This window comes from Lissotriton vulgaris, chromosome 6 (genome assembly GCF_964263255.1).
Source record: "Lissotriton vulgaris chromosome 6, aLisVul1.2, whole genome shotgun sequence".
Classification (NCBI taxonomy): Eukaryota; Metazoa; Chordata; class Amphibia; order Caudata; family Salamandridae; genus Lissotriton; species Lissotriton vulgaris.
Window position 1 is genome coordinate 221,200,583 of NC_141694.1, and position 25,909 is coordinate 221,226,491.

At 44.9% G+C, this 25,909-nt stretch overlaps 1 protein-coding gene across 3 annotated transcripts in view; it reads right to left on the reverse strand.

Annotated features, from left to right (window-relative positions):
- ATAD2B (ATPase family AAA domain containing 2B) overlaps positions 1-25,909 on the reverse strand; it is a 945,800-nt gene that overhangs the window by 123,384 nt on the left and 796,507 nt on the right. For all 3 annotated transcript variants that reach the window (XM_086926259.1, XM_086926261.1, XM_086926260.1), the window contains exon 25: positions 12,451-13,137. In XM_086926259.1, coding sequence (XP_086782385.1) covers positions 12,451-13,137 — 687 coding nt within the window. The remainder of the gene's footprint in view (positions 1-12,450; positions 13,138-25,909) is intronic.

Sequence of the window (25,909 nt, forward strand, 5' to 3'; positions counted from 1 at the left end):
CTCCCTGAGCCCTGCCCAGCCCCTGGATACCTGATGGATGCCTGGAAGACTTCTGGGGGACCCCTCTGCCTTGCCTGGGTTGATTGGGGGGATTTTGCTTTGCCCTGGAATCCTTTGGACCCTCTTCCGATCCCCCCAGGACTTTGCTGCATCCCCCGAAGGATTTTGCTGCTAGCTATTGGCGTAGCGCCTGGGAGCGCTTTCCATTGACTCCTGGCGCTTGAGAGCGCCATTTGTGTGCCTAGCGCTTGGGAGCGCTGTTCTTACCAAGCCGGTGCCCACCCGGCATTTGCCCCATTCTTGAAAAGGGCCCTGGGCCCCCAGCGAGGGTCTGCCTCGTTTTATTTGTTACTTCCGAGGGAGCCTACCCCTCGTTATCCCCCTGAGTTCACCGCCGCTGGCCCGGGACCTCTCATGACATCTTCCCCGGGCCGCGCTAGGATTGGCTGCCGGCCCGGGATTCCCTAGTGACGCCTTCCCTGAGCCGCGCCGTGATTGGCTGCCGGCCCGGGATTCCCTAGTGACGCCTTCCCCGGGCCGTGATTGGCAGCCAGCCCGAGGACTTTGTAGTCCGGCCCCCGAAAGCACGAAGAAGCAGGTAGCAGCGGGAGCCTACTCTGCGCTCCTGCATTGCCACAAGATGCCGCAGGTCCCCCGGGCTCCCGAGAGTGAGGGAGAGCCCTGGAGAGCGAGAGGAAACCGGCGGAGCGGAAGAGACCGGCGCGCCCGACCCGGTGAGTGCCGAGAAGGAGAGGGGGCGTCGGGGCACATTGCCGGTGCCCGCCCCTTCCCTCCAGTGAATCCTTTGTTGTGTTCAGAGGCCCGTGGGGCCTCCCCTGATGCAGAGTCCCCTGAGAGGGACTCCACCTATTGAATCAGAGCCCGAGAGACTCAGGGGGCAAGTTATGATCGCGAGTCCCCCGAGAGGGACTCCACCAAGCCCCCCCCATTCATTCATGAGCCCGAGAGGCTCAAAGCGTGGCAGTCCTTTGAATAAGAGCCCGAGAGGCTCACAAGCGGCCCAGTTGTTTCTCGAGCCCGAGAGGCTCCACAATTTGGCGCTCATTCCTCTGAGCCTGCGAGGCTCCCACGATGGTCCTATCATTTACAGCTGCCCGGCACTTTGTGGGCAGGTGCCACGAGTAGGTTTATTATTGGCTACCTGCAGCCTGTCCTGACATTGTGACTTTGGGTGTCCTAGACCATAGAGGCCAGATGGCCTATCGAAGTTGTGAGCTCATTTTATGTGATTCCTGAGAGTTATATGTGTTGCACCTCTGAAGGTGCCCCTGATGTGTTATGTGCCCTGTCATTCCTTCCCTCCTGAATATCCGATGTGTCATGTAGGTTTCCGCTGGTTAGAGTGAGTTCTAATGCTAGTTCTATGAAGCTCCCAGTTGTTATATGTTCTAATGCCAATTCCACCAAGTGCATATTACTGGCAGTGGTCCCCTGGCCCTGTCCTGTACATTCTGCCCATGCCTCTGGCACCTTGTAAAGTGTGTGTTCCTATATAATGTGTTCTTTTTAATACAACAACTATTTTCATATATACCTTGTGTGGAGTTCCTTTTGTGGGGGGGCCCTGGAGGTTGTTGCTGGTGGGTGCGTGCGCAAATGCTTTACACATGCCTCCGAGATAGGACTGACTGCTCGTGCCAAGCTACTAAGGGGGTGAGCAGGGGTTGTCTTGGCGGGGACTTCCTTACCCTACCTTGGGAATGGTGGTTTCTGCCTGGCTCTGGCGCAAGCCTTAGCCAACCGGAAATCCAATTTCTAACACCTAGCGTGGAAGGCTGCTTATCTGGGAGCGATAACAGCGCGCAGAGTAAGTGAAATCCAAGCGCTGTGTGCAAACGAGCCTTATACCGTTTTTCACCACAACAGGGTAGTATTAAGGGCTCATCCTTCCTTTTTGCCTAAAGTTGTATCTGATTTTCATATTTATCAGTCAATCTCCCTACCGTCCTTTTTTCCAAACACCGCGACTCCTGCAGAGAGATCTCTACATTCCTTGGACCTCAAAAGAGTGCTTAAATTCTATCTAGAGGGTACCAAGGGCATAAGAAAATCGGATAAATTTTTTTTAAATTATGGTGCCATGAGAACAGGTCCCCAGCCTCTAAAAGATCCATTTCAAAATGGATAGTGTCCTGTATAATAAAATAGGCTTACCAGCTGGCTCATACACACTTGTTGTTGTCTCCTAAAGCACACTCCACTAGGGGAAAAGCGGCCACAGTAGCTTTCTTGCATGAAGTTCCAATGTCAGAGATTTGCAAGGCTGCAACCTGGAGATCGCTTCACACCTTTACAAGGCGTTACTGTCTAGAATTCTATTCCAGGGCTGATACTCAAGTGGGCCAGGCCTCCTTGAGGCATCTTTTCCGATAGTGATTTATCTGTCCAGGCTTGGTTATCTAAGCTGATTGGTTAATTTACTGTTATGTTCCTTTGCCCAGAGGTGGATGAGGTGAGGCTCGCTATTCTATTCTAGTGCTTATGACTATTGATGAGGATCCCCTGGAAGAGAAGGATTAGTTACATACCTGTAATCCTAGTTCTCTTCCAGGGGTATCCTCATCAAAGTCATAAGCAACCCTCCCACTTCCCAGGGCAAAGGATTCTGGTATTTTAAAGTTATTGTCAACTCTTTGTGCAATGGCTTTTTGAGGCACCGCAAAGAACAACTGACCTAACTGTCACCCGGAGGCATGATGGGAAGCTGGGGTCATGACTGCCTTAAAGGCACAGTGCAAATTTATCTCTATATTGCTATGAGTTAGCTTTTCAGTCTTTTTAGACTGTGTTTTTGCAATGCAGCCTGGGAGCTGTATATGCTTCAGTCCTATTTGAGAGTTCTATACTGACTGCTGAGCATTAAAACAGTTTCAAAACATGTTTTGCTGTTTTCTCCTGTTTCTTATGCTTGTTTTATGGTATAAGGGGGAGTTCTTACAGCATTATACAGCTCTGGTGTTAATAAGGCTGCAATTGTATATATATATATATATAAAAACGAAACTTCCTCCAAAAAGAATGAAGCAGGAGCCCAAGGGGGACATGGAAAACGGGCTTTATTAACTGTCAGGTAGTCCCAGTGGCGGTAGATGCATTTCGCCGTCGTGGCTTCCTCAGTACCCAACACTGGGAGCCTTCATCCGTTGTGTGTTCATCCTGCTGCCTCCGTTGAAGTACTGGCGTGGTCCGCTCCTCCCCCTAGCAATAAGGCTCACTTGTTGGAGTCCGGTTCAGTTGGAGGACTACAACTCCCAGAAAGCCTAGTGATTGTGGCTGTCCGGGTTGGTGAGGGGTGGAGGGGTGATAGAAGTCTTCCTCGCGGTCACCAAAGCAGGACACGATGACCACTGTAGTGGGGTTAAAGCAGCCAGTCTCCCACGTCCCCTTATGTCGCCACTCCCAGCGTGCAGAAAGTCAAGGTTGCAGGGATCAGAAGTGCAGGTGCACAAAGTCCCAAACGAGGCAATGCCTCTCTGCTCCGTATTCTCTGCAGGCGGGGCGGGTGCCGGACTATCCCTCCCGGGAAACAGTGGACGCCAAGCAAGGCGAGTTACCAGCAGCTGTCCGGGTCCCAGAAACGTGGCGGTGCTCCTGAATTGTGTCACTGGCAGGCACAATAAATAAAAACGAAACTTCCTCCAAAAAGAATGAAGCAGGAGCCCAAGGGGGACATGGAAAACGGGCTTTATTAACTGTCAGGTAGTCCCAGTGGCGGTAGATGCATTTCGCCGTCGTGGCTTCCTCAGTACCCAACACTGGGAGCCTTCATCCGTTGTGTGTTCATCCTGCTGCCTCCGTTGAAGTACTGGCGTGGTCCGCTCCTCCCCCTAGCAATAAGGCTCACCTGTTGGAGTCCGGTTCAGTTGGAGGACTACAACTCCCAGAAAGCCTAGTGATTGTGGCTGTCCGGGTTGGTGAGGTGGGGAGGGGTGATAGAAGTCTTCCTCGTGGTCACCAAAGCAGGACACGATGACCACTGTAGTGGGGTTAAAGCAGCCAGTCTCCCACGTCCCCTTATGTCGCCACTCCCAGCGTGCAGAAAGTCAAGGTTGCAGGGATCAGAAGTGCAGGTGCACAAAGTCCCAAACGAGGCAATGCCTCTCTGCTCCGTATTCTCTGCAGGCGGGGCGGGTGCCGGACTATCCCTCCCGGGAAACAGTGGACGCCAAGCAAGGCGAGTTACCAGCAGCTGTCCGGGTCCCAGAAACGTGGCGGTGCTCCTGAATTGTGTCACTGGCAGGCACAATAAATAAAAACGAAACTTCCTCCAAAAAGAATGATGCAGGAGCCCAAGGGGGACATGGAAAACAGGCTTTATTAACTGTCAGGTAGTCTCAGTGGCGGTAGATGCATTTCGCCGTCGTGGCTTCCTCAGTACCCAACACTGGGAGCCTTCATCTGTTGTGTGTTCATCCTGCTGCCTCCGTTGAAGTACTGGCGTGGTCCGCTCCTCCCCCTAGCAATAAGGCTCACCTGTTGGAGTCCGGTTCAGTTGGAGGACTACAAGTCCCAGAAAGCCTAGTGATTGTGGCTGTCCGGGTTGGTGAGGTGGGGAGGGGTGATAGAAGTCTTCCTCGCGGTCACCAAAGCAGGACACGATGACCACTGTAGTGGGGTTAAAGCAGCCAGTCTCCCACGTCCCCTTATGTCGCCACTCCCAGCGTGCAGAAAGTCAAGGTTGCAGGGATCAGAAGTGCAGGTGCACAAAGTCCCAAACGAGGCAATGCCTCTCTGCTCCGTATTCTCTGCAGGCGGGGCGGGTGCCGGACTATCCCTCCCGGGAAACAGTGGACGCCAAGCAAGGCGAGTATCTCGATACATGTGGGGCACATATCTGATTGTGTTTCCGGGGTCCCGCGCATGGGCGGGAATATTCTAGTGCTTATGACTTTGATGAGGATACCCTTGGAAGAGAACTAGGATTACAGGTAAGTAACTAATACATACCGTGCACGTGTGGCAATGCTCCTGGAACTCCTTGATCACGACTCGTCCTAGGCTATCTCTAGGTTCACCTAGACTGAGGGACCCTTGTAGAAGACTGAAGCATCGTCAGACTCCCCTGGACTGGTGACACCAGTCCCCTGCAAACTGCAGGTAAAATAACTCTAGATCCAAAGAATCGCTGGCCATCAGGCCTCCATGGACACAACAAATAAGGGTTTTAACAGCACACCTCTCGTTTTAGTATTAGTGTCCTATTATGCTCAATGTAGTTACGTTTAGACCAGAACAAGAAGATAGTCAAAATGTAGTTTTATATAAAGGGATCCAAGACATGCGATGATCCTGATATTCTTTTATTCACAATACTTCATTAGCACACAGCTTGCCGGCACGTGTTTCGTCTTACAAAGACTTTTTCAAGGCTGGAAATATTAAAAACGTGCACCAATCATTTACGTGTTCTAAAGCTCATGAGGCCCTCCTGGAGGCTCTTAAAAGGAGCCCGAGCGATAGAATTTTGGTTTCCACTCTCCGTAGGGAGTACAAAATGGCAATCTCCCGTCGGAAACTGAAAATCAAAGAGGAAGCATGGGATAGTCTACAGGATGTTGATGTGTTAAGGGATAGCAGGAAGTTCTGGGCCATAATAAATCAGCCATTCTTTGCGGATAGCGACAGTTCAGACATGGACTGCGTAATTTCGGACGATTTATCTGTATTTAGCACTTCAGGGCATTATAATTTTTGACCTTATATACCTTCATTTTAGATTGATTTACAAACAGACTGCGTGTTGCCATTGTACGCCATTTGAGTGACATTGGAGAATTTTATTTATTTATTTATTTATTGCTATTTGTAAAGCGCGACATATACCCGTAGGCGTCTTGGCGCTGGTTGTTTGCAGATGTCTAGATGATGTTAAAGTTCTCTAAATTTACCCTTGTAGAGTTATTGAGTAAACAGCCACGTTTTGAGTCTCCTACGAAATTGGAGCAGCGTTGGACAAGTTCTAATGTCCAACGGGAGAGTGTTCCACAGTTTTGGTGCCGCGACCGTAAAGCGACGGTCACCCCAAGATACTGTTTTGACGCGGGGAATCACTAGGAGATTGCTGTTGGAGGACCTGAGTTGACGGGAAGGCTGATATGATATCAGTTGCTCACTCAGTGAGTGTGGGCCCTGTCCGTTAAGTGTCTTATAGACAATGCATAGTGACTTGAATTTGATCCGGTTCTGGATCGTCAGCCAGTGAAGTCGCGAGATGGCATCTGAAGTGGACACATATTTAGGAATTCCGAAAACCAGGCGAGCTGCGGCATTTTGTACTGACTGTAATTTTCTCAGGACTCTGGATTGTGTGTTCAGAAATAGGCCGTTACAGTAATCCAGTGACGATAAAACCAGGGAGCTAACTAGGGTTTTGATAGCCGCCACTGGAAGGTAGGGACTGATTTTTTTGATCATGCGAAGTTTATAGTGAGCTGTGGATGCCACTCGGTTTGCATGGTCCATGAAATTGAGGCCATCATCAAAGATGACACCCAAATTTCTTACCTTGGGGACTGGTTTAGGGATGGCTCCAAAACTAGCTGGCCACCATTGGGCTGACCAGTTCGGCGAAAGAGGGCCAAATATCACTACTTCAGTTTTTTCTGAATTAAGTTTCAGGCAATTAGTTGCCATCCAATCTCCTATCTCCGTCATTCCCCTCTGAAAGCGTTGGGCCACTTCTGGTCCGTCTCCCCTTATGGCCAGTACCAATTGCGTGTCGTCCGCAGATGAGGTAAGGCCCATCCCATGTGCTTTGATGACATTAGCAAGGTCCGACACGTAGATATTAAATAGTGTCGGACTCAGGGATGAGCCTTGAGGTACCCCACATGGCAGCGTCAGCTTAGCAGATTGGTAAGATCCTAGGGTGACGGCCTGAGTTCTCTCAGAAAGAAAAGTTGCCAGAAGTTCCTTGGCTGTGTGACAAATGCCCATCTTCTCGACACGGTCGACCAAGATCTTGTGGTCGACAATGTCGAAAGCCGCTGAGAGGTCTAGCAGTATCAGTACTGCAGTTCCGCCAAGGTCTCTAATTCGGCGCACATCATCAGCGGCTTTGATTAGAGCCGTTTCTGTCCCATGATGTTTCCGAAATCCGAACTGGGTATCGTCCAGTAAGCTATGCCTCTCAATATATTCTGATAATTGAATATTCATGGCCTTTTCCACCACTTTGGCCAGAACAGGCAGGCTGGCAATTGGCCGATAGTTTTTTAACTCTGTCTTGTCTGCTCCTGGTTTCTTCAAGAGAGGTTTGAGCAGCGTAGTTTTTAAGGACTGAGGATAGTTTCCTGAACACAGTATGGAGTTACATACCTGTGTCAGGACCGGTATTATTGAGTCCATCACTGGGGGGAGGACCGAAAATGGGCAAGGATCTAGTATGGATTCTGACTTAATAGTTGAGACAATACTCAATATTTGGTCATCCGTTATTAGTTTAAAACTGGGGAAGATTGGAGTTTGGGGTTTTCTCAAGGTAGAAGGCTCTGTTTGGGTATGTAAAATATCAGTAGATTTGAGGGAAAAAGCCTGGTAGATGGCATCTACTTTGGAAAAGAAGAAATTTGCCAATGCATCACACATGGTTTGGGATGATGGTGGTGTTAAGTCTTGGATATGGCCTGAAAGGGATTTAGTGATTTCATAAAGCTTTCGGCTGGAATGTTTTGCTTGCTCTATTTGGTCTGAGTAGAAGGATTTTTTTGCAGCTATAATCATACTTTTATAGACGGCTAGAGTTTCTTTGTAGCGTGTCCTACATGCCTGATCATAATTCTTCCTCCATTGCCTTTCAAAATGTCTATTTTGTTGTTTTTGTATTTTTAGTTCTTCTGTGTACCATGGTGCCGTAGGAGCCGATCTATTCTTTGAGATAGTCTTGGTGGGAACGAGGAGATTTATGGCCTGACTCAGCCAGTCATGGTACAGCTGTGTTGCTACAGCCGAATCGGCAGGTATGCTCGGGCGGGTAGTATCGAGCTGTTTTATTAGATCGGGCTGTTTGATATTATGCCAGGCTTTAATAGGGCCCTGATGAGTCATTACGATTGCCTTGTTTGCAGGGTTAATTATAGTCATGGTAAAGAGTACTACATAATGATCTGTCCACGTCATCGGTAGGATATTCGAGATCTGTAGACCTTGGGCGTTAGAAAAGATCCCATCTAAAATATGTCCAGCCTGGTGCGTGGGTGAGGTGATTAGTTGTTTGAGTTCTATTGTCTGCATATCTGAGATGAGAGTTAAGGTATCTCTATCATTTTCTACATCTAGATGAAAGTTCAAATCGCCCAACACTGTTATAGGATTCTCTAGTGCCAGGGTTTCTAGTATTGAACTTAAGTTGGCCAGAAAGGCAGACTTGGCTCCTGGAGGTCTATACAGAAGTAACCCCTTAAAGTTGTAAAGGGGAGTGAGTTTTATTGAATATCGTACGGCTTCACAGGAGGTGTCTGGGATGTGTGAGGTCATGACCTCAAATTTGTCTCTGGCTATAATGGCAAGTCCGCCTTCCCTCTTTATTGGTCTATCTTGTCTGTAGGATTTGTAACCAGCCGGTGTTGCTATAACCAGATCTGGTTCGGATGAGTCATCAGTCCATGTCTCTGTTATGAAGAGGATGTCTAACTTGAAATCAGTTATCAGATGAGCTATTTCGTGATTATGTTTACCTAGAGATCTTGCATTAATGAGGGCTAGATTTACCGTTGTATGAGTATGTGGTTTGGGGCGGGATCTATCCCATTTGTTAGATGTTGTGTACTGACAGTGCGAGCAACTATGATCGGCTGTCTTAGCATTGTTGGTGAGGTCTAATAATGTGCAAACCGGGTCTATGGGTGGTCTGGAGCTGATCAAGGATGCTTTAGTATAGACCAGCCGGTGATTTATGGAAGTCGGACCAGGGGTCAGGGCCCTCGGCCCGGGACGGGCGCGGACGGGCGCAGACGGGCTTGCCTTTGGCGCGCCCGCTGCGCCCGCCCGCTGCGCGGACGGGATGTGCCAGTTCTTATATTCATGATTGGGCGGGAAAAATGGGAGGGTTCGACCAGCTCGACCGCTAACCCTACCTCCGCAATATGGCAGCCAAGGAGAGTCGGGTGAGGTCCCAGCGTCTGTATGCAGTCGCGGTGCAATCGGCCAGCTAATTGGGGCAGCCTCGGTGCGAAGCGACTCTCGCGCCGAGGTATAGGTAATTTTTAAAAAGCTTCCGATTAAAATATTTACAAAGTTAAAAAAACAAAACACGTGAATAATAATCAATCACGCGTTAGTATTCCGTTTTGGCAATTTACACATGTAAAGCAAAGGTAAAGCAAAGATGCCCCCGGCTTCCGCCTCAGGGGTGAACATACAAACAATGTAGTATGCTGGAGGAGATCCCTTAAGTAACCTGAGAAGGGGGAGGGCTCGACCAGCTCGACCGCTAACCCTACCTCGACAAATATGGCAGCCAAGGAGAGTCGGGTGAGGTCCCAGCGTCTGTATGCAGTCGCGGTGCAATCGGCCAGCTAATTGGGGCAGCCTGGTGCGAAGCGACTCTCGCGCCGAGGTATAGGTAATTTTTAAAAAGCTTCCGATTAAAATATTTACAAAGTTAAAAAAAAAAAACACGTGAATAATAATCAATCACGCGTTAGTATTCCGTTTTGGCAATTTACACATGTAAAGCAAAGGTAAAGCAAAGATGCCCCCGGCTTCCGCCTCAGGGGTGAACATACAAACAATGTAGTATGCTGGAGGAGATCCCTTAAGTAACCTGAGAAGGGGGAGGGCTCGACCAGCTCGACCGCTAACCCTACCTCCGCAATATGGCAGCCAAGGAGAGTCGGGTGAGGTCCCAGCGTCTGTATGCAGTCGCGGTGCAATCGGCCAGCTAATTGGGGCAGCCTCGTGCGAAGCGACTCTCGCGCCGAGGTATAGGTAATTTTTAAAAAGCTTCCGATTAAAATATTTACAAAGTTAAAAAAACAAAACACGTGAATAATAATCAATCACGCGTTAGTATTCTGTTTTGGCAATTTACACATGTAAAGCAAAGGTAAAGCAAAGATGCCCCCGGCTTCCGCCTCAGGGGTGAATTCAAACATCTGGACGCACATGACATTTAGTTTCGCAGGTAGGTTGTATACGAAATTTCTGAATAAATACTTAGGATGATATCTTTCATTCACAAATATCGGTATATTAGGGTATATCTGGGCTCTTGTCTTCTTGCTTCTACTGCTCTATTGTCATTTCCTTTTTGGTACTTATAGTGTGTCCTACTATATCTTTACTACAGCTCTCTTTTTGTACAATGATATAGAAGATACACAAATTCTGCTTATTCTTTCACTACAGTTCTCCCTCTGTAAGTGAAAAAGAGGAGCGATCTGTTTCTTTGCAACAAGGAGTTGTTAGGTCTCATATGTATTTTTATATACGTGATGTTGGAATGAATATATAATTTTTTAATGGGATTTATATTTATATATTGTTTTGTATTTTGTATTTTTTATGTAAATATGTAAATGATTGGTGCAAGTTTTTAATATTTCCAGCCTTGAAAAGGTCTTTGTAAGACGAAACACGTGTCGGCAAGCTGTGTGCTGGGAACTTTTAATGAAGTATTGTGAATAAAAGAATATCAAGATCATCGCATGTCTTGGATCCCTTTATATAAAACTACATTTTGACTATCTTCATGTTCTGGTCTAAACGTAAGTACATTGAGTATAATAGAACACTAATACTAATAAAAACGAGAGTTGTGCTGTTAAAACCCTTATTTGTTGTGTTCATTTGGTGCACATTTTGTGTACAGTCAACGCCACTGGGTATTTGGTGTATGAAGAGTAAATTGAGCACCCGATTCTTATTTTGTGTGAAATATTATTGATACTACACATATACAAATTTTGCTTGTTGAATGTGCGGACGTTTCTCTTGTTTTAGGGAACACTACTACCCAAAGTTTTCTGATATAAGGCCCTCCATGGGATTGCCCAAATCCAGATGGTCTAGTGCATTGTGGGAACTGTAGTCCTGACTTCCACACATTTACAGGTAGCTAACATGTTCTTCCGGACATCGAAGCAACTTTTTTCTCCACTTCCAGCTGCCAAGGCTTGTTAGATGCTAGTCCGGCACCCAACAGCTTAATCAATGCTGTTTCTGGAGGGTACGCAATCAGATCAATCTCAGCAACCACCCCTTTGTTGTATTTTTGTATCTTTTTCCCCTGCAACACTGTTTCAACAGTAAAAGCAGCTCTCCATTGGCTCCCTCGCAGCATCAGGGACAGCAAGAATAACTCTGCACAAGTGCTCCTCAGGCCATGCTAAAGTTTCACTTAATTATTTTACACTGATTTTATATTGCCTCAAAAATCTATACCTCTGTTTTTAAGCATGCTATTCTGTTCGTTGTGGTGAATAAATTAAGATAAAAATACACTATTTGAATAAATTGGTGTAGGATTGATCTCGAGTCATGTCAATTACTTATTGTCCATGTTTGAACTCTGAAATGCTTAACACAGGTTCCTCTAGTGAAGCCGGACTGCTCTTTGCTACACTACCAGGACTGAGCTAAAGACCATCTTTGGGATTCGTGACAGTATTGCATGGCGAAGCCGAACCAGCATCACCACATAATACTCCACCTTCCTATGTGGATGACTTTGCCATCTCAGATTCTCATAGAGAGGGGAAATGCTGTCATTTACATATAGCCGGATATGTCAATCATCCAAGGCCTGTCCAGGGGGAAGACCCAAAAATATGAATGGCAGTGTCAAAACAGTCAGTCATTGAAGGAGGCTGGCCCTTTTACAACTCTGTGAGCCAGACCTCAAATGGAAATGACACAAGAATAAGCCATTAACTGAAGGAGGGTTGCCACATCCCGGTACGTATATACGTAATAGATTTTAATGTGGGTGCAATAAATGGGGCAGGCGCAATTAAATGTTTAACCAAATAAAAAGGCCACTGTGCTCCAATTTACATTTGGGTAATAAAAAGTATTTGGGCCCTCGTTTATAATAAATTCACCTAATCTCTCTTGCTCAAGAGAGATAAGGTGGTTGTCTAGAATGAGAGTGTCAGTTGATCTCTCAAAGAAGCTAATTTGGAGGCCGATCACAAACATTTTTGACTGGTGACATTTCATGTTAAGTTATGGTTCAGCCAGTTACAACAATCTTTTGACACCATATTATAAAATCTGGTGTTATGTACTGTAGTACACATGTACCTGAACTGTTAGCCATTGCCCTATCAAATTTTGCTTGAACTTCAAAGCAAAAGAAACAGGTAGTTTATGAATAATGACTGGTTGAGGTGGGGAGGGAACGTTTAGAGGACCTGAGGAAAAAGACAATGAATATACATCTGCCCCAATACATGTCAACTTAATTTCCATGTTAATCATTTAACTTACCTTCTTTATCTGCTTCCGAGTTGTCTATAACTGTGTCCCGATCAGTGTTTCCAATATTGCTTAATTGTGTTGGCTCTGGATGCGCTATTTTTACGTCACCACTATCGTGGGCTACACTGCACAAATGTAATTTGTACATTTCAGGCTCTTCCATTGTCTTATCCACATCTGATGGTTTTTGCTTGTTCCCAGAAAGGTGTACAATTTTGACCCCCTTTGCCTTGCCATTACACAACGCTGAAAGAGGCATGCCCTCTAAACTGTCTGCTGAAGAATCACCATTTATGTAAGTTCCCTTAAGGGGCGATTGTTTTCTTGAAATTATTTCACTCTTAAGCAAAACTGAGCTGTCCACCAAGATAGACTCATTGGAACTCTCCTCTTCAACTGGAGCAAAACTATTCTCTTTCTCCAATGTACTGTTTATGCATAATTTCACTGTTTGCGTATCCGCATCGCAAGAGGATTCGTCATTCACAGACAGTTCTGCAGCTTCCTCGCCATTCTCCTCATGGCAATCAGTGCTGACCTCTAATTCACCATTTTCTAGAACTTCACTATCTTCTTCTGGATTATCAGAATCTCCACCCTTGTCATTATCTTCATCTTTTTTTAAATAGATTGGCTTTTTCTTCTTGATTATACCTCTCACCCATGGAGACTTACGCCGTTTTCTCTTCATAGGAACTATGTAAAGGGAAATATAAAATACATTTGATCAACTATAGCCTAAAAAAGAAAAATGTTCAAAGTGTCTGCAATGTTTAAAGTGTACTGCAGTAAGTATATATTGAGATACTGCTGCATTACTTAATTTCTTAATTTTGTTGTTACTAGACAGTACACACAGTTGCTTCTAGATAGAGACAGACCAGAGGTTTAGGACCCATTGTGCTGCATCCTACACTTCATTTTAACCTGAGGATAAAGGTCACGCTCAGTCCAACTGGTAAAGCATTTCACTTTTTTGGGTGCTAAAAACAAACAACACTTTTCACCTGCTTGCTTATTTGGAGAACATGCAAGGAGTATAATCTGGCCTCATGAGCGAATAGTTAAGGTCCAAAGGTATCTCAACATGTTCTGCATTAGAAAGAAAGGTGCTTGGATATTGAATATTCAATGAATAACATATAGAACTTTAAGCACTATTCTTGCAGAAATATGGAGCCAAATAAAGATTTTAAAATTGTGGTGGGCTGCTGAATCTTAAATAAACTGGAGCCTTTATATAAACAAGTACCACAGTCTAATCTGGAGCCTCCCTACACCATTACTGTAGCAGTGCATCCCAACAGAGAGTAACAGTGTTCACAGTAGACTAAGCTGCAAAACAAACACTTTCAGAGATAGCAAAGGTTTGATTAGAAAGAGGGGAAACTACTTCCTCAATGCTCAAACAGTTTAGAGGCGCAACCCTATTTTAGAGGGCAACAATTGAAGTCCTACAGATCTTTTTCCTTACCGATGGCAACATTCCCTCAGTTTGGTCTAAATTCAGTTTGAGCCAATGGTTGCAGTGTTCCCACCTCCAGCCTCCACTGTGCAATTTCAGAATCTCCCCTCTGTCAACCCTATTATATTATCCTGAGAATGATCATTTTACTATCATGTAAATATGGAAATGGAACCCATGAGACTGATGACGCAGCAGGTCAACAAACATTGAAGAGACTGGAGGCTAGAAAGAAGCCCTGCGGGACACTAAAGACTAGGCTTATAGACTGACATAAACAGAGCTAGGCATATATATTTAACCGCGTCATCCAATAAGATTTTATTCATGCCACAAGACAAATTGCAGACAGTCCAACTAAGACCTTTGGGTGAGCATGTCAAATGCTGATGTAGAATTAAAATGTCTAGAGCACTGAAACCACCACCATCCAGGATCCTTTCAGGTGAGCCAGGAAGCCACTTGGACTACGTCTGAAGTGTAATTATTTTATAGAGAAGTTCTTAGTAACACTGGCATGAATGCTTCTAAGATCTATGTTGTTGTAGGAAACAGAACAACATAGATAAATGTTCCAAGGGAAGGGGAAATGACCCAGAAGCCAGAGGGGGATTTCCGATGAATAACAAGAGTGCAGCAAACTCAGTATGTTGCAAAACCCATGGAGGACAGGGATTCAATGTGTTCTGTTTTTAAAGATCTAAGACTATGGAGAGTGGTATCTTCCATGAGAGCTCTAAAGTAAGTCAGTAATCCAGCAAGCTTTAGACAAGTAAGGCATCTCAATCATAGAGGACACTGGCTATTAATAAGGAGTTTTCTTATAACAGTAACATTTTCAGGAAAATAAATAGGAAGATGGTCCCAATATCGGGCGCGGAATAATAGCTCTATTCTCTATAGTGGAACTGGCCAAATGATGAACAACTGTGAAAAATAGGTTTCTAATTATTACTTTCTAAAGAGGAGACCGGAGAAAAGCTTAACGTTTTCAAACTACTCTACTCTCATATGCTAACTGGTTTCTTCTGGAGACAATTAAGTCAGAAAAAATGAAAGCATCCAGGCTTCAAGTGATAATTTTTGTTAAATGTCATGACTAGTGATTGGAAATATCACAACTAGTGATAATATGTGTCACTTGTGCCCAGCAACAGAAAATTAACTACGTGTTCCTTGCATTAAGATACTTCCTAATAACTGCCAGACCATCCATGTTCTCTGCCTAAGTGTGTGAGTGAAGGCAAAGCTATCAGAAATCATGCACTGAAGTAGAGCGATGGAGGGATATGGTGCGGCACTCCTTCCTCATTGGACAGGGGGACTCTCTGGAGAAGGTGTATGTTGACCTTCTAAAATAGACAGCAGGCCCAAAAAAACAACCTTTTTGTTCAAGTAGTACTGTCTAAGATGACCAAAAATACTAGGCTGGATCCGATCTGTAGGACCCTGAAACCTATAAGATGAATGGAAACTGTATGTGAATGCCCTGATACAGTCCAACATGAGGACATCCTCCTTTGGATCTGGACCTCATGCCTATCCAGTTAGCCAACTGATGCAGCCGTTGTTCATCTATGAGTGTGTGTGGTGGGGGGTCTATGGATGAACAACCCTATATCTCACAGATGAGGCCAAACTATTCCAGGAGAATTTCCCACCCACGTGTGGAGTTGGAAACCCTGCTCAGGATCTCTGCTTTAGTATTGTAAATACTCATAAAGTAGGAGACTAACAGTAGCATGATTTCAGGAAGGTTTGTTTCCACAAGCTTATGGCTAGCAGAACAGCGGGAAGTAGTTGCTGCCTGGGTTCTTTACATAGAAGAATACAATGATATTGCATCTGTGGAATCCCAGACCTTTGGATCTCACCACTGAAATATAGGCTATCCATGCTAGAAAGGCCACCATCTGCAACATCTGCTTGGCCTATTAGACTGACCCAATACAGTACACTTGTCGTTCCAAAAACATCTTTGGAAGAAATAGTCTTGTTGTGCAAGTGCACTCCTCCTAGCCCTCAGCCTTTGGAGCATAGAAAAGGCATTTACATGTATACAATAAGGAACTGCCCTGGAGTACTGTTTCCTCTTGGTGGTCACCAAGAAGAAGTGTGCAGTTTACAGTGTCCCAAGTGTCAGGACAATACAGGATACAATTGACGTAGATACTGCTTTGATAAAGCAATCATCTGAGTGGCTGCTTAAATAATCATGGCAAGGAGAGTAAATTGGGTTGGAAATAAAAAGGAAACTGTTTTATGGTGACTGTATTATTATAAATTTTGCTCATCTTGATGTATTGCCCAATTTGTTGCCTAATCTCTATCCCCCACAGCACAGGAACTCACGGATAATCCCCCTTACACTAGAGTTTTTCTATGATAATTCCATCTCTCCAAGTTCTAGAGTGAATAGGGATATTATTCCACAGCTTTGGCAAGGTGGAAGGGGGCGTGCAACCCCTGCAATATCAGGGGCCATTCCCTTGGGCAACAGATTTGAGGTTTTATTTGGAACAAAAAGGCCTCAAGAGTCAAGCTTTCGGTGGTCCAACTGGCTGTTGATCAAGGTGGCCTGGCTCTTCCCCATTTCAAGACATATTATGAAGCAGCCTTTTTTGATATTGTGGCAGGGTTATTAAGGACTAGACAGACCAGAGATAATTTCTTTCTAGAAAAAATGATACAGGAAGCAGGCTCTCAAATTCCTATCTTTTTAAAAACTGCAAAGCTCCCTAAGAAATCAAGATATAAGACGTTAAAAGTGTATACAGCGAGATTACTGCTCCTTTTTAAAAAACATGGCTCCGATGGCTCTATTTACTTGAGCTTGTCGGAATGTGCCAAAATGGGTCTTAAGATAGCCTTGAATCATCTGAAAAATTGGGAACTTTCCGGGTTTAGGGAAGTAAGACATCTGTTTGTACAAAATAAGGTAATTAGCTGGCACGAGCTTTTAGACAGAACGAATAATTCCAGTCTGCTTATGTTTTTTGAGTATCTACAAATGGTCTATTTTATCAGAAAAGAGATAGGTGGCCTGTTCATTTCTCCCATTGCCTTGATACCAGCTCTGTACGGAGATAAAAATAAAGGCATAGGATTTTGGTATAAAAAGCTCTACTTTGCTAGTTCCTCTCCTGTAATTGAAAGACATCTAGAGAAAATAAGCCTCTCGACACAGTGTGTTCTTACAGATAAGGATTGGGAGCTATTGTGCCATCTGGGCAATAAAGCACTTCGGGCGGCTAATTACAAGAGAATGTCTTTTTTATCACGCTGGCTCGCGCATTATACCCCGAAGGCCCTGGAGAGTATGTTCCTGGAAGTTGAGAATAAGTGTTTTAGATGTAAAGCTACGAGCCAGGGAGGATGGTGTCATATCTTCTTTTCCTGCCCGAAGTTGGAATCTTTTTGGAAGGGGATATTCGAAGAAATGGAGTTGGCAACTGGGAAAGTATTTTTGCCGGAAGCAGAGGTGGCCCTGTTTGGCATATGTAAAGAGAGGAGCAGGTTTAACAAAACAGAAGAAGTATTTATTTTTATTTCTTGTGTAGTTGCACGGTCTTTAATCCTTCAAAATTGGAAATCCGTGGTGATTCCATCACAGTTACAATGGTTCAATAAAATGAGAAGAACATGTAATTTCGAAAGAGCTTATGCAGGCAGGGTGGGAGCCTTTGCAAGATTTGAAACATTGGAAATATTTTGAGAATCTGGAATTGTTGAAAGGAAGATGATGAGGAGGGAGAGGGGACTGTGACCTTTTTGCACTTTTTTTGTAACACTGCTGCTTCATAATAGCTGTTTTTGCACTATATTGCACTAGCACTTTAAAATTGCACTTTATTGGGTTATATCTCCTTTTGCAGTTGCACTTTATTGCAGTTTTTGCAGCGATATTGTTTACTTAAAATCGCGGTTTTTGCACAAGGACTTTGTAAGTCTTTCCCTATTAATCCTTTCTTTTTATTCCAGTTTTATCTCTTGTAAATTGTCTGAAAATTGTCTGACTGTTAAAAATGTGATGTGAATAATGTCTTTTTTTTCAATTCTGTACCACTGATTTCCTATTGCCTTGTTCAATAAAAAAAAAAAAAAAAGATATTTCAGTGAGGGTGAGAGTGTTGTGAGGGTGAGGTGGGTGAGGTGGGTGAGGGTGAGTTAGGGTGGGTGAGGGTGAGTTAGGGTGTGTGAGGGTGGGTGAGTGAGCGTGAGAGGGGGTGAGAGGGTGAGTGAGGGTGAGGAGGAGGGTGAGGGTGGGTGAGGGAGTGAGGGTGAGAGGGTTGGGGGGATGAGGGTGTAAGGGTAAGGGAGGGTGAGTGAGGGTGGGTGAGGGTGTGTGAGGGTCCTAAGTAAATGGTGGCAGGGCAGACATCATAAGACAGAGAGAAGAGACTGCGTGGTGCAATGTTGTCACCCAAAAATGGGAGTTCCTGTTTTTTAACGCTATGCCTTCCTGTGCACAAAAATTGCATGTCTTTGTGAGACCGAACCTATAAGCCCACCAATACAATCACAAACGAGTTATTCCTGATATGACGCAAAGTGTGGTGATACATGCACTCTGATACAAGCCAGGCCACTTTCATTCGTTTTTTTTTATTGTTATTGCAGATGGTGATCAGTATTGACAGCAACCTTTCTTTTTGATAATGCTCAATAGCATCAGCAACAAGCACAAGCAAAGCCCAAAGTTTTAGCTAACGTTAAGGGAGTGACCTACTGGATTTGCTAATGCTGGTTTAACTCATTCTTGGTCATGAGCTGTTAGAGGTGGATAACCCAATAAGTTAACACGGGGAACCAAGCCTAGGCTAGCCAAGGATCTGGCTCGGCTCTAAGAGCCCGTGCATGAGATGAGACATAAGAATATTAGACGTAACTCATGCAACATCATGTAAAATGTACAAAGAGTGTATTTCTTTAACATAGGGAAGTACTTCACCTTGTACATCAGATTATATATAACACTAAATGAAAAGGCTTTTTTAAGTGATGTCTAAACAAAAACATAGAAACATTCCTCCCCACTCGCCCAGACACATTACCATTAATGAACACAGAGGTGAATCAAGTGTCATGTATACCCTCTGCATATGGCCTTGATTCTTATTATATAGATGGAGCAAAATTATAGTCTTGTAAATCAAACACAAGGTTTTTGTACATTGACATCTTGAAATCATGCAGATGAAGGTTCTGTCACGTGATAATGAAGAAAAAAAAGCTAGGTCAACTAAAATATTTGCCAAGGATCACACATGTTAGTTAAGCAGGGCTAGAGCTAGGATTTCTGGTTTCACACTGTGCAATTTGCCTACTACATAGGGATCGTTTTCGCTCTCCATCATATTGAATGCTTATGTTTTGTGTTTAATGCTAGGTGCATAAGGGTACACTGTAGGTGGCAGTCAGAAGTCACATGAAATCTCAGCTTGTTTTGGGCTAGAGTTCTAGAGAACCTACAGCTGAACTAGAGCCCGGCATGTGGCTTGAGCTTTCAGGGGCTCGCCCACCTCTATGATCAGCTGGACGTAGGTGCAAGGCTTTCAAACTCTCTTGATCACTTTGCCCTTTAACCATGTCCCTAATGGATTTCAAAGTTTACTTTGTATTTTTAAAAAAGCACATTAGTAACTATCAGTTATTTCTGGCACGAAATGCTACAGTGCTTCTGCACTTGTTTGGCAGACTGCTCGAAACACAACATTATCACAGTATGTATTTCAAGTTGCTAGACGTGGGGAGTCCTACAAACTTTCCTACCAATGTTCTTTACTTGAAATAAAAAAAACTTGACTGTACACTTCTTTTGCCATAGCGCAAACGCTGCAACTAGCAGGATACCTAGATTCCATTCCATCAGTCCAGAACGGAAACCTACTTCTGCTGCTCCGCCTTTCAGCACGAGGGGCAATATACAGTCCCCATTGTTGATAGAGCACAAGCATCTGTATCAGCCCCACGCCGCCCTCGTGACACGCTTTGCTAAGGGCAGCTGTGGGCAGTCAATATTCTCGCAAACACCTTTCCCATTAGGCAAAACAATGCCATCCGTAAAAACCCCAAACGAAGGTCCGTAACTGCAAGCAAACTGTTCCCTCACCTTTCGTTATGTCAACAGCTGAGGGCTCCTTGAAACATTCCGATAAAACGCTGCTTGCTGTCTGAAGGAAGTAACAAGGCGCATTACTCAGAGAGAACAAAACTGTTGGAAATTCATGTGTGGAAAAAAGTTGACGCAGGCAGTATGGTAAAATGCAAACAATACAGCAGGCTGTCAGTCTATGCTGAAGTTCAACACCGCTGCAAGACTCTGCCGAGAAAGCAAACTGTTCTAAAAGGCGCTGCCTGCCAGCTTGCAATTCATTACCTCAACTCCGAAAACAAAATGTGCTGCAAAGAAAAACAAACTAGAGAGAACAGTTCCATTCACAACGGCCACGGACCATTCTAGAACCAGCCGTAATGAGGCAATGTGAGCGGCTGTGTTCAGCCTAACAACCGGCATGCCACTGATTTGTAAGTAAACAAGGTGGGTAGTGCCGCTCGCCGGTTCGGGACATGCCCGCCCTCTCTCCCTGATCGGAAGCGCCAGCTCCAGAAGGAGGGTTTTCACGGCGAACACAGGCTATGACTGAGAGGGCGGGGGCTGCCTGCGCATGAGCGCTATTTGTAATGAAGAGGGAGCCCCGGCGCCAGCAGCTGAGGTCCCGGGTCCCAGGAGGGGGCCCCGGGTGAAGACCAGCACTGCAGGTCTCCCATGCCGAGACTGACCCGCTGCCTGCCGAGGGAGAGAGGGACACGCGGAAGAGCCAGGTGAGTGGGGGTGAATGGGGCGCGGGGAAATGTGTGCGTGTCTGTGTGTGTGTGTATGTGTGTGTGTTTCCGCACTTCAGGGAATTTGAGGCAGGAGATGTGCACTGCGCCGGCCTGGACATGCGCGTCCACAGACACCAATCGCCGCGCATGCCCGACCCCTGTCTCAGATTCCCAGGAAGCGGACGACATTAGATACTTCGCTGGACACAATGCTTCGCATTGCTTTCTCCAGCTCGACCTAAAAAAGGGGATAAGTCGAGACCAGAAAATTGCAGGCCCATAAGATTGATAGACTGTTGCGGGCCGCATGGTTTTGCATATTATCCAGGTGTGGATAGATGAGCATTCGATCTTGTCACCCTTCCAGGCAGGCTTTCTGGCAGAAACAAGCACAATGGACCAGATCTTTCGTTTTATTACGCTATATTGGGGCACTGTGGTGCTGGGGAAAGGGTCACTTTATGTCGCTTTTATTGACCTCAGGCCAGTTTTTGACCTAGTTCCTTGCAGCAAACTTTGGTCTCTGCTATCTGAGCTGGGGATGGCAGCAGACTTATTAACATTAATTATACGTTTGCACGAAGATAACTTTGCTCACATAAGATGGGCTGATCAGGGTAGCGTCACAGATTCATTTCCTGTGGGCAGAGGTGTCCGCCAAGGATGCGTGCTAGCGCCAACACTATTCTCCCTTTATATCACTGGCATAGTGGACTCGTTTATGCATGTAGCTACTTATGCATGTAGCTACAGATGACCAGTGGTGGCCGGTATCCTTACACCTACTTTATTATTTGCTGATGATACTCTTATTTTATCAAAAAACCCCAGTGGTCTTCAACGTGCCCTGGTGTGCTTTAACCATTCTGCATATCGCGGGGCCTTGAAGTCAATAACAATAAAACAAAATGTATGTCTTTTAACCAGCACAGATCCTTCAGGGGTGGTATAACAATGAATAACGTCCCCCTGGAACGGGTTAAGTCTTTCGTATACCTGGGCATCACATTACAAAAAGATATGGGATGGAAGGGTCAATTGGACATGTCTGCTCTAACATTCTGTCAAAACGCTTTAACTGTTAATACCCAGCATAGGCTGTCACACACCAAACCCATAAGCCCGGTCATACAAATATATGATTACAAATTTTTGAGTTCCACGCTGTATGGGGCAGAGCTGTGGGCCTTTGAGAAACTTAGGTCGATCTCTGTCTTAGAAACAACGTTTCTAATGAAAATTATAGGCGGCCCACAAAAAACTCCTTCGGGCCCCTTTCTGTATAACCTTCGTAGGAAATCCGTAGTAGACCTGGCTAGACTTCGTCCGATTTTATATCGGCGGAGGCTATGGACCACAAAGGAATTAGAACACTATGCGTCGGGTATTATGGATTTAATCTAGACAGATACCCAACACAGAATTAAATGGTTTCGGGAAATTAAGTCCCTTCTCTAAATGATAGGTATGCTCCGATTTCACACCATTCATCGCCATAGCAATGGCCAAATTCTTAGTTGGTTATGGAGCATACGTATGCCCCATGTTGCTGGACTTTCAAGCCGAGTAATATCCAAATCCTTTTGCACATATTAAACAGCCCCAATTAATTACTCGGTATTTTGACTGGATCTTTTTAAATTTTTTTATATGTATTCTCTATTTTGTATATACACATTGTATTTTTTAACAATTCATAAATGTAAGGCTTTTTAATGTATATTGACCTTCTTTTGCTATTATATGTATGTGTTTTAGGACTTAATTGTCATAATAAAGCTTTGATTGGATTGGACTGCTTAAAGCAGTGCAACATCTGCAGCCAAAGAAGGGAAACCGCTGGGACAGATTCAGCAGAGAAATTAAATGGCAGTCGCCTCTACTGGTAGTGTTGGTTTTCCACAGCAAACTATCCTATATTCCTAAAGGTTAAGCTGATAGAAGAAAGTGTCCTGAAGATCTAATGACCAGAGACAGTACCTTTACTAGCCACCTTCTAGAACCCCAGCCAAAGTTAATACCGCTCCCCATAAGGGGTCCCAAAAGAAGTCTGTAAACTGCATCTCTTCTAGGGAAACCAGATGGGTTTAAACTGGGGACTGTAGGGCACAGCTGTTCAATTGGTCATCAAGAAGAGATGCCATTTCAAGCTTCTGACCCACGCCTACAAAGCCTCACTGACCTCTCAAGAACTGCTGCTCTGCACACCTCGCATAGATCCCTCACACACGATGACGCCACGCCAGAGTCTACTCCGTATCCCATCTTGCCCCCAAATCCTGGAACTCCCTCCCCCTCCACAACCCTCCCTCACTAACCCACATCGGAAAGGGGATCTAGACCTTACTCTTCGACAAAGGCATGCTGAAAGAGCCTGGATACCCTATCGGAGGACAAGCGCACTCTAAGTACAAGTACAACCTGATTGATTGATCAAGGATAGTAGCCATGTATGCGTGGGTATCTGGATGTAGACATGGTTTTGGACAGAGCACTATCCCCTTTTGAAGTGGAGTGATCCTCCTGAGAAGGTGAGGAGAACTGCTGGTGCCCAGCAAAGTCACAGACATAGATAGGGCTATGTTGAGGTAGAGATAAAAGCTTGTTATATCCCATGAAACATCCTGGGCCTGATCACTGGTACCTAAGGTCATTGTTGATACACCAGGAGACCTCTGCTATCTATCAAGGGAGGAGGTCTTGGTGGCACCAGTTGATTAGGTAAAATTCAAGGACCTGACTAGAACGTGGCATATTTTACATAAAAGCAATATCTCATCAATATGGAAACAAAATAATGATTGTTATTGAAAGGAAAAGTTAATATACTTTTTCCCCACGAGGGCTTTTGCTTAATGTCCATCCACCCACCCACTGAAAAAATAAAGGTTAAACTGATGTTATAATTAGGTGGAAATGTCAGTTAAAACTTAACATTTTAAATTTAAAAACATTGAAATTCACCAGTTACAGTGTATAATTACAGTTCACTGAGCTAACTAGAACTAACTAGTGAGGGGTAGCGGGGGTAGGGGGGAGTCCTGTAGGGTGTTGCAGGGGTGAGAGTGAATCGCGGAGGTGTCAAGGGGAAATAAAGAAATTAAAGAAATACAATTAAACGTACCTTTCCTGCATGGAGAGGGGCATAGTGTGCATGACTGGTTTGGGCAGCCCAAGAGGGCAGACCAAACAGTCTTTGTGCACTCAGGAGTTGGCAAACAAATCCTCCCCTGCCCAGCTAAAAGAGTAGAGCAGCCCCGCCTTCCTGCAAAGCAAACATTCTTGTTTGGAATGCTTCATGAAAATTCGTCAAATAGTGCCAACGTGATTCGCAAAACAAAAAACTCTCTTCCTATAGAAAAGTCTGGCTTATGCAACCGACACACACTTTTTTCCTTTTTTTTTTTTAAGTGTCTTCAGGACACCTCTACTATGTATTTGCGTGTCAATATCACCAAAGGAGTGCCGTCCCTTTCCCTAGGTAGCAGTTTGTAAGGAATTTTGTCAGTGATGCAGACAAACTCCTGCTGCAGAGAAAGAGTTTGGCAGTTTCCAGTCCCTTCTGAGCACCGGCACACTCCTGAAAGTGGCAGCCTGGTGCTCATTTGCAGGGCTGACCCATTAATATGCATCTGATATCACACATACATCTAATGGACCAAGCAGGGAATCTCTAGCCCCTTCCGGGTCCTTCCCAGAACTGGTATGATGGGGCTGGGGCGCTACAGAAGTGGCAAAGGGCAGCTATTACTGACCCAGCTCCACCCTAGCTTTGTCCACTAGTTCGAGCTCAATCCACATTCTTCTGGAGGTTGGGAGATAGGTGGTAGAGAGGGTAGTAAGAGCAGCCCACCTCACCCTACAGTCACTCACGCAGTAAAAAGAGAAAAGCTGACCCAGAAGGTGGGGACCATAAGAAGCGAGACTAGGATGACTTATTCTATTCACTTCCAATCGTGAATTCCTGTTCCAGGTTCATCTCACATAGATCCATCGCCACAGAATGATTCTCTGTTCATAAGAAACTATTCTGTGATAAACAGATAAACCTATGTACCCTAGCAAGGAGGTAGATGATTTTAGGATTTCTTTTAAGACTAAGAAAAATAAAATCAAAGCAGTGCCGGTCCCGTTCTAGGGCACAGATGAAACCAGCTACTTAGCTGTAACAGTTTTAAACCTCTAGAGTCACATGCTGTGCCTTCAACCCGCTGCCTTGTGGTGGGAACCGGAAAGCGCTACTTGTTTTTGTTAATCTCCAAACATTTTAGAAATTACCTACCATACAGCTTTTAGGTAGCCCATTGTTGATCACTGGTTGGCTTGCTTGTCACTCATTTGTTTGTTTCTTATTTGATGGCTTTCCTTCCTCTTGTGATTCTCTCCCCACTGGAGCATAACTAATTTACCATCTTTTTTTAATTTTCTTTCAGTGACTCCAAGACACCAAACGTGTATTCTACCTCTCTCCATGTACGGCTTCCCCTTGTCAAACCACCTGTGTGTGTTCCATGTTGCTCACAAGCTCGTCATTTAGTTTCCGCTAGCTTTCCTCTTTTAATTTATTATTTTCCTCCCCTGGGCCGAGCTTCGAGTGCCCCCATTGCTCCCTTGCCCCCATGCACACCCTTTGAATAGCAATTATTCTGGAGGTATGTGTGTTCATGGAGAGACACGCTGATGCTCTAAAGCATCTTAAAAAAAATATTGATGAAGCCAATAGCTCAAAAAGCTGAGACGATTAACTCTGCCAATGTTTGTGATGCCAATGCGTGAATCGTGCCATTTAACAAAGCTTAGAACTTCTTGTTAAAAATAGTGTCGCTTGAAGGAACATCAGGAAATAGAGAGAAAGGCTGTCAATCAATGAAACAGATAGGATGAAGTGGTAAAATGAAGTGGAAAGCCTTGCAGCATGTGGAGGAAGGAAAACAAGGGATGTTACACCATCCTCCTTGAGTTAATCAAAATGCTAAGAATGGGGGCAAGGAACCAAGGAAAAATAATTCACTTAATTCAGGCCGGTGGCCCCATGTTCCTGAAGGAATCCTAAGCAGAGAAAGGAGCAGGCAAGGGATGCCTTATCTGTTACTGCTGCCGGGCATGCTAGCGAGCCAGAGTTAAGGTAACCGAGAGTAAACACCTAATGTATTGCAATCTCTTGGTCAGCACTAA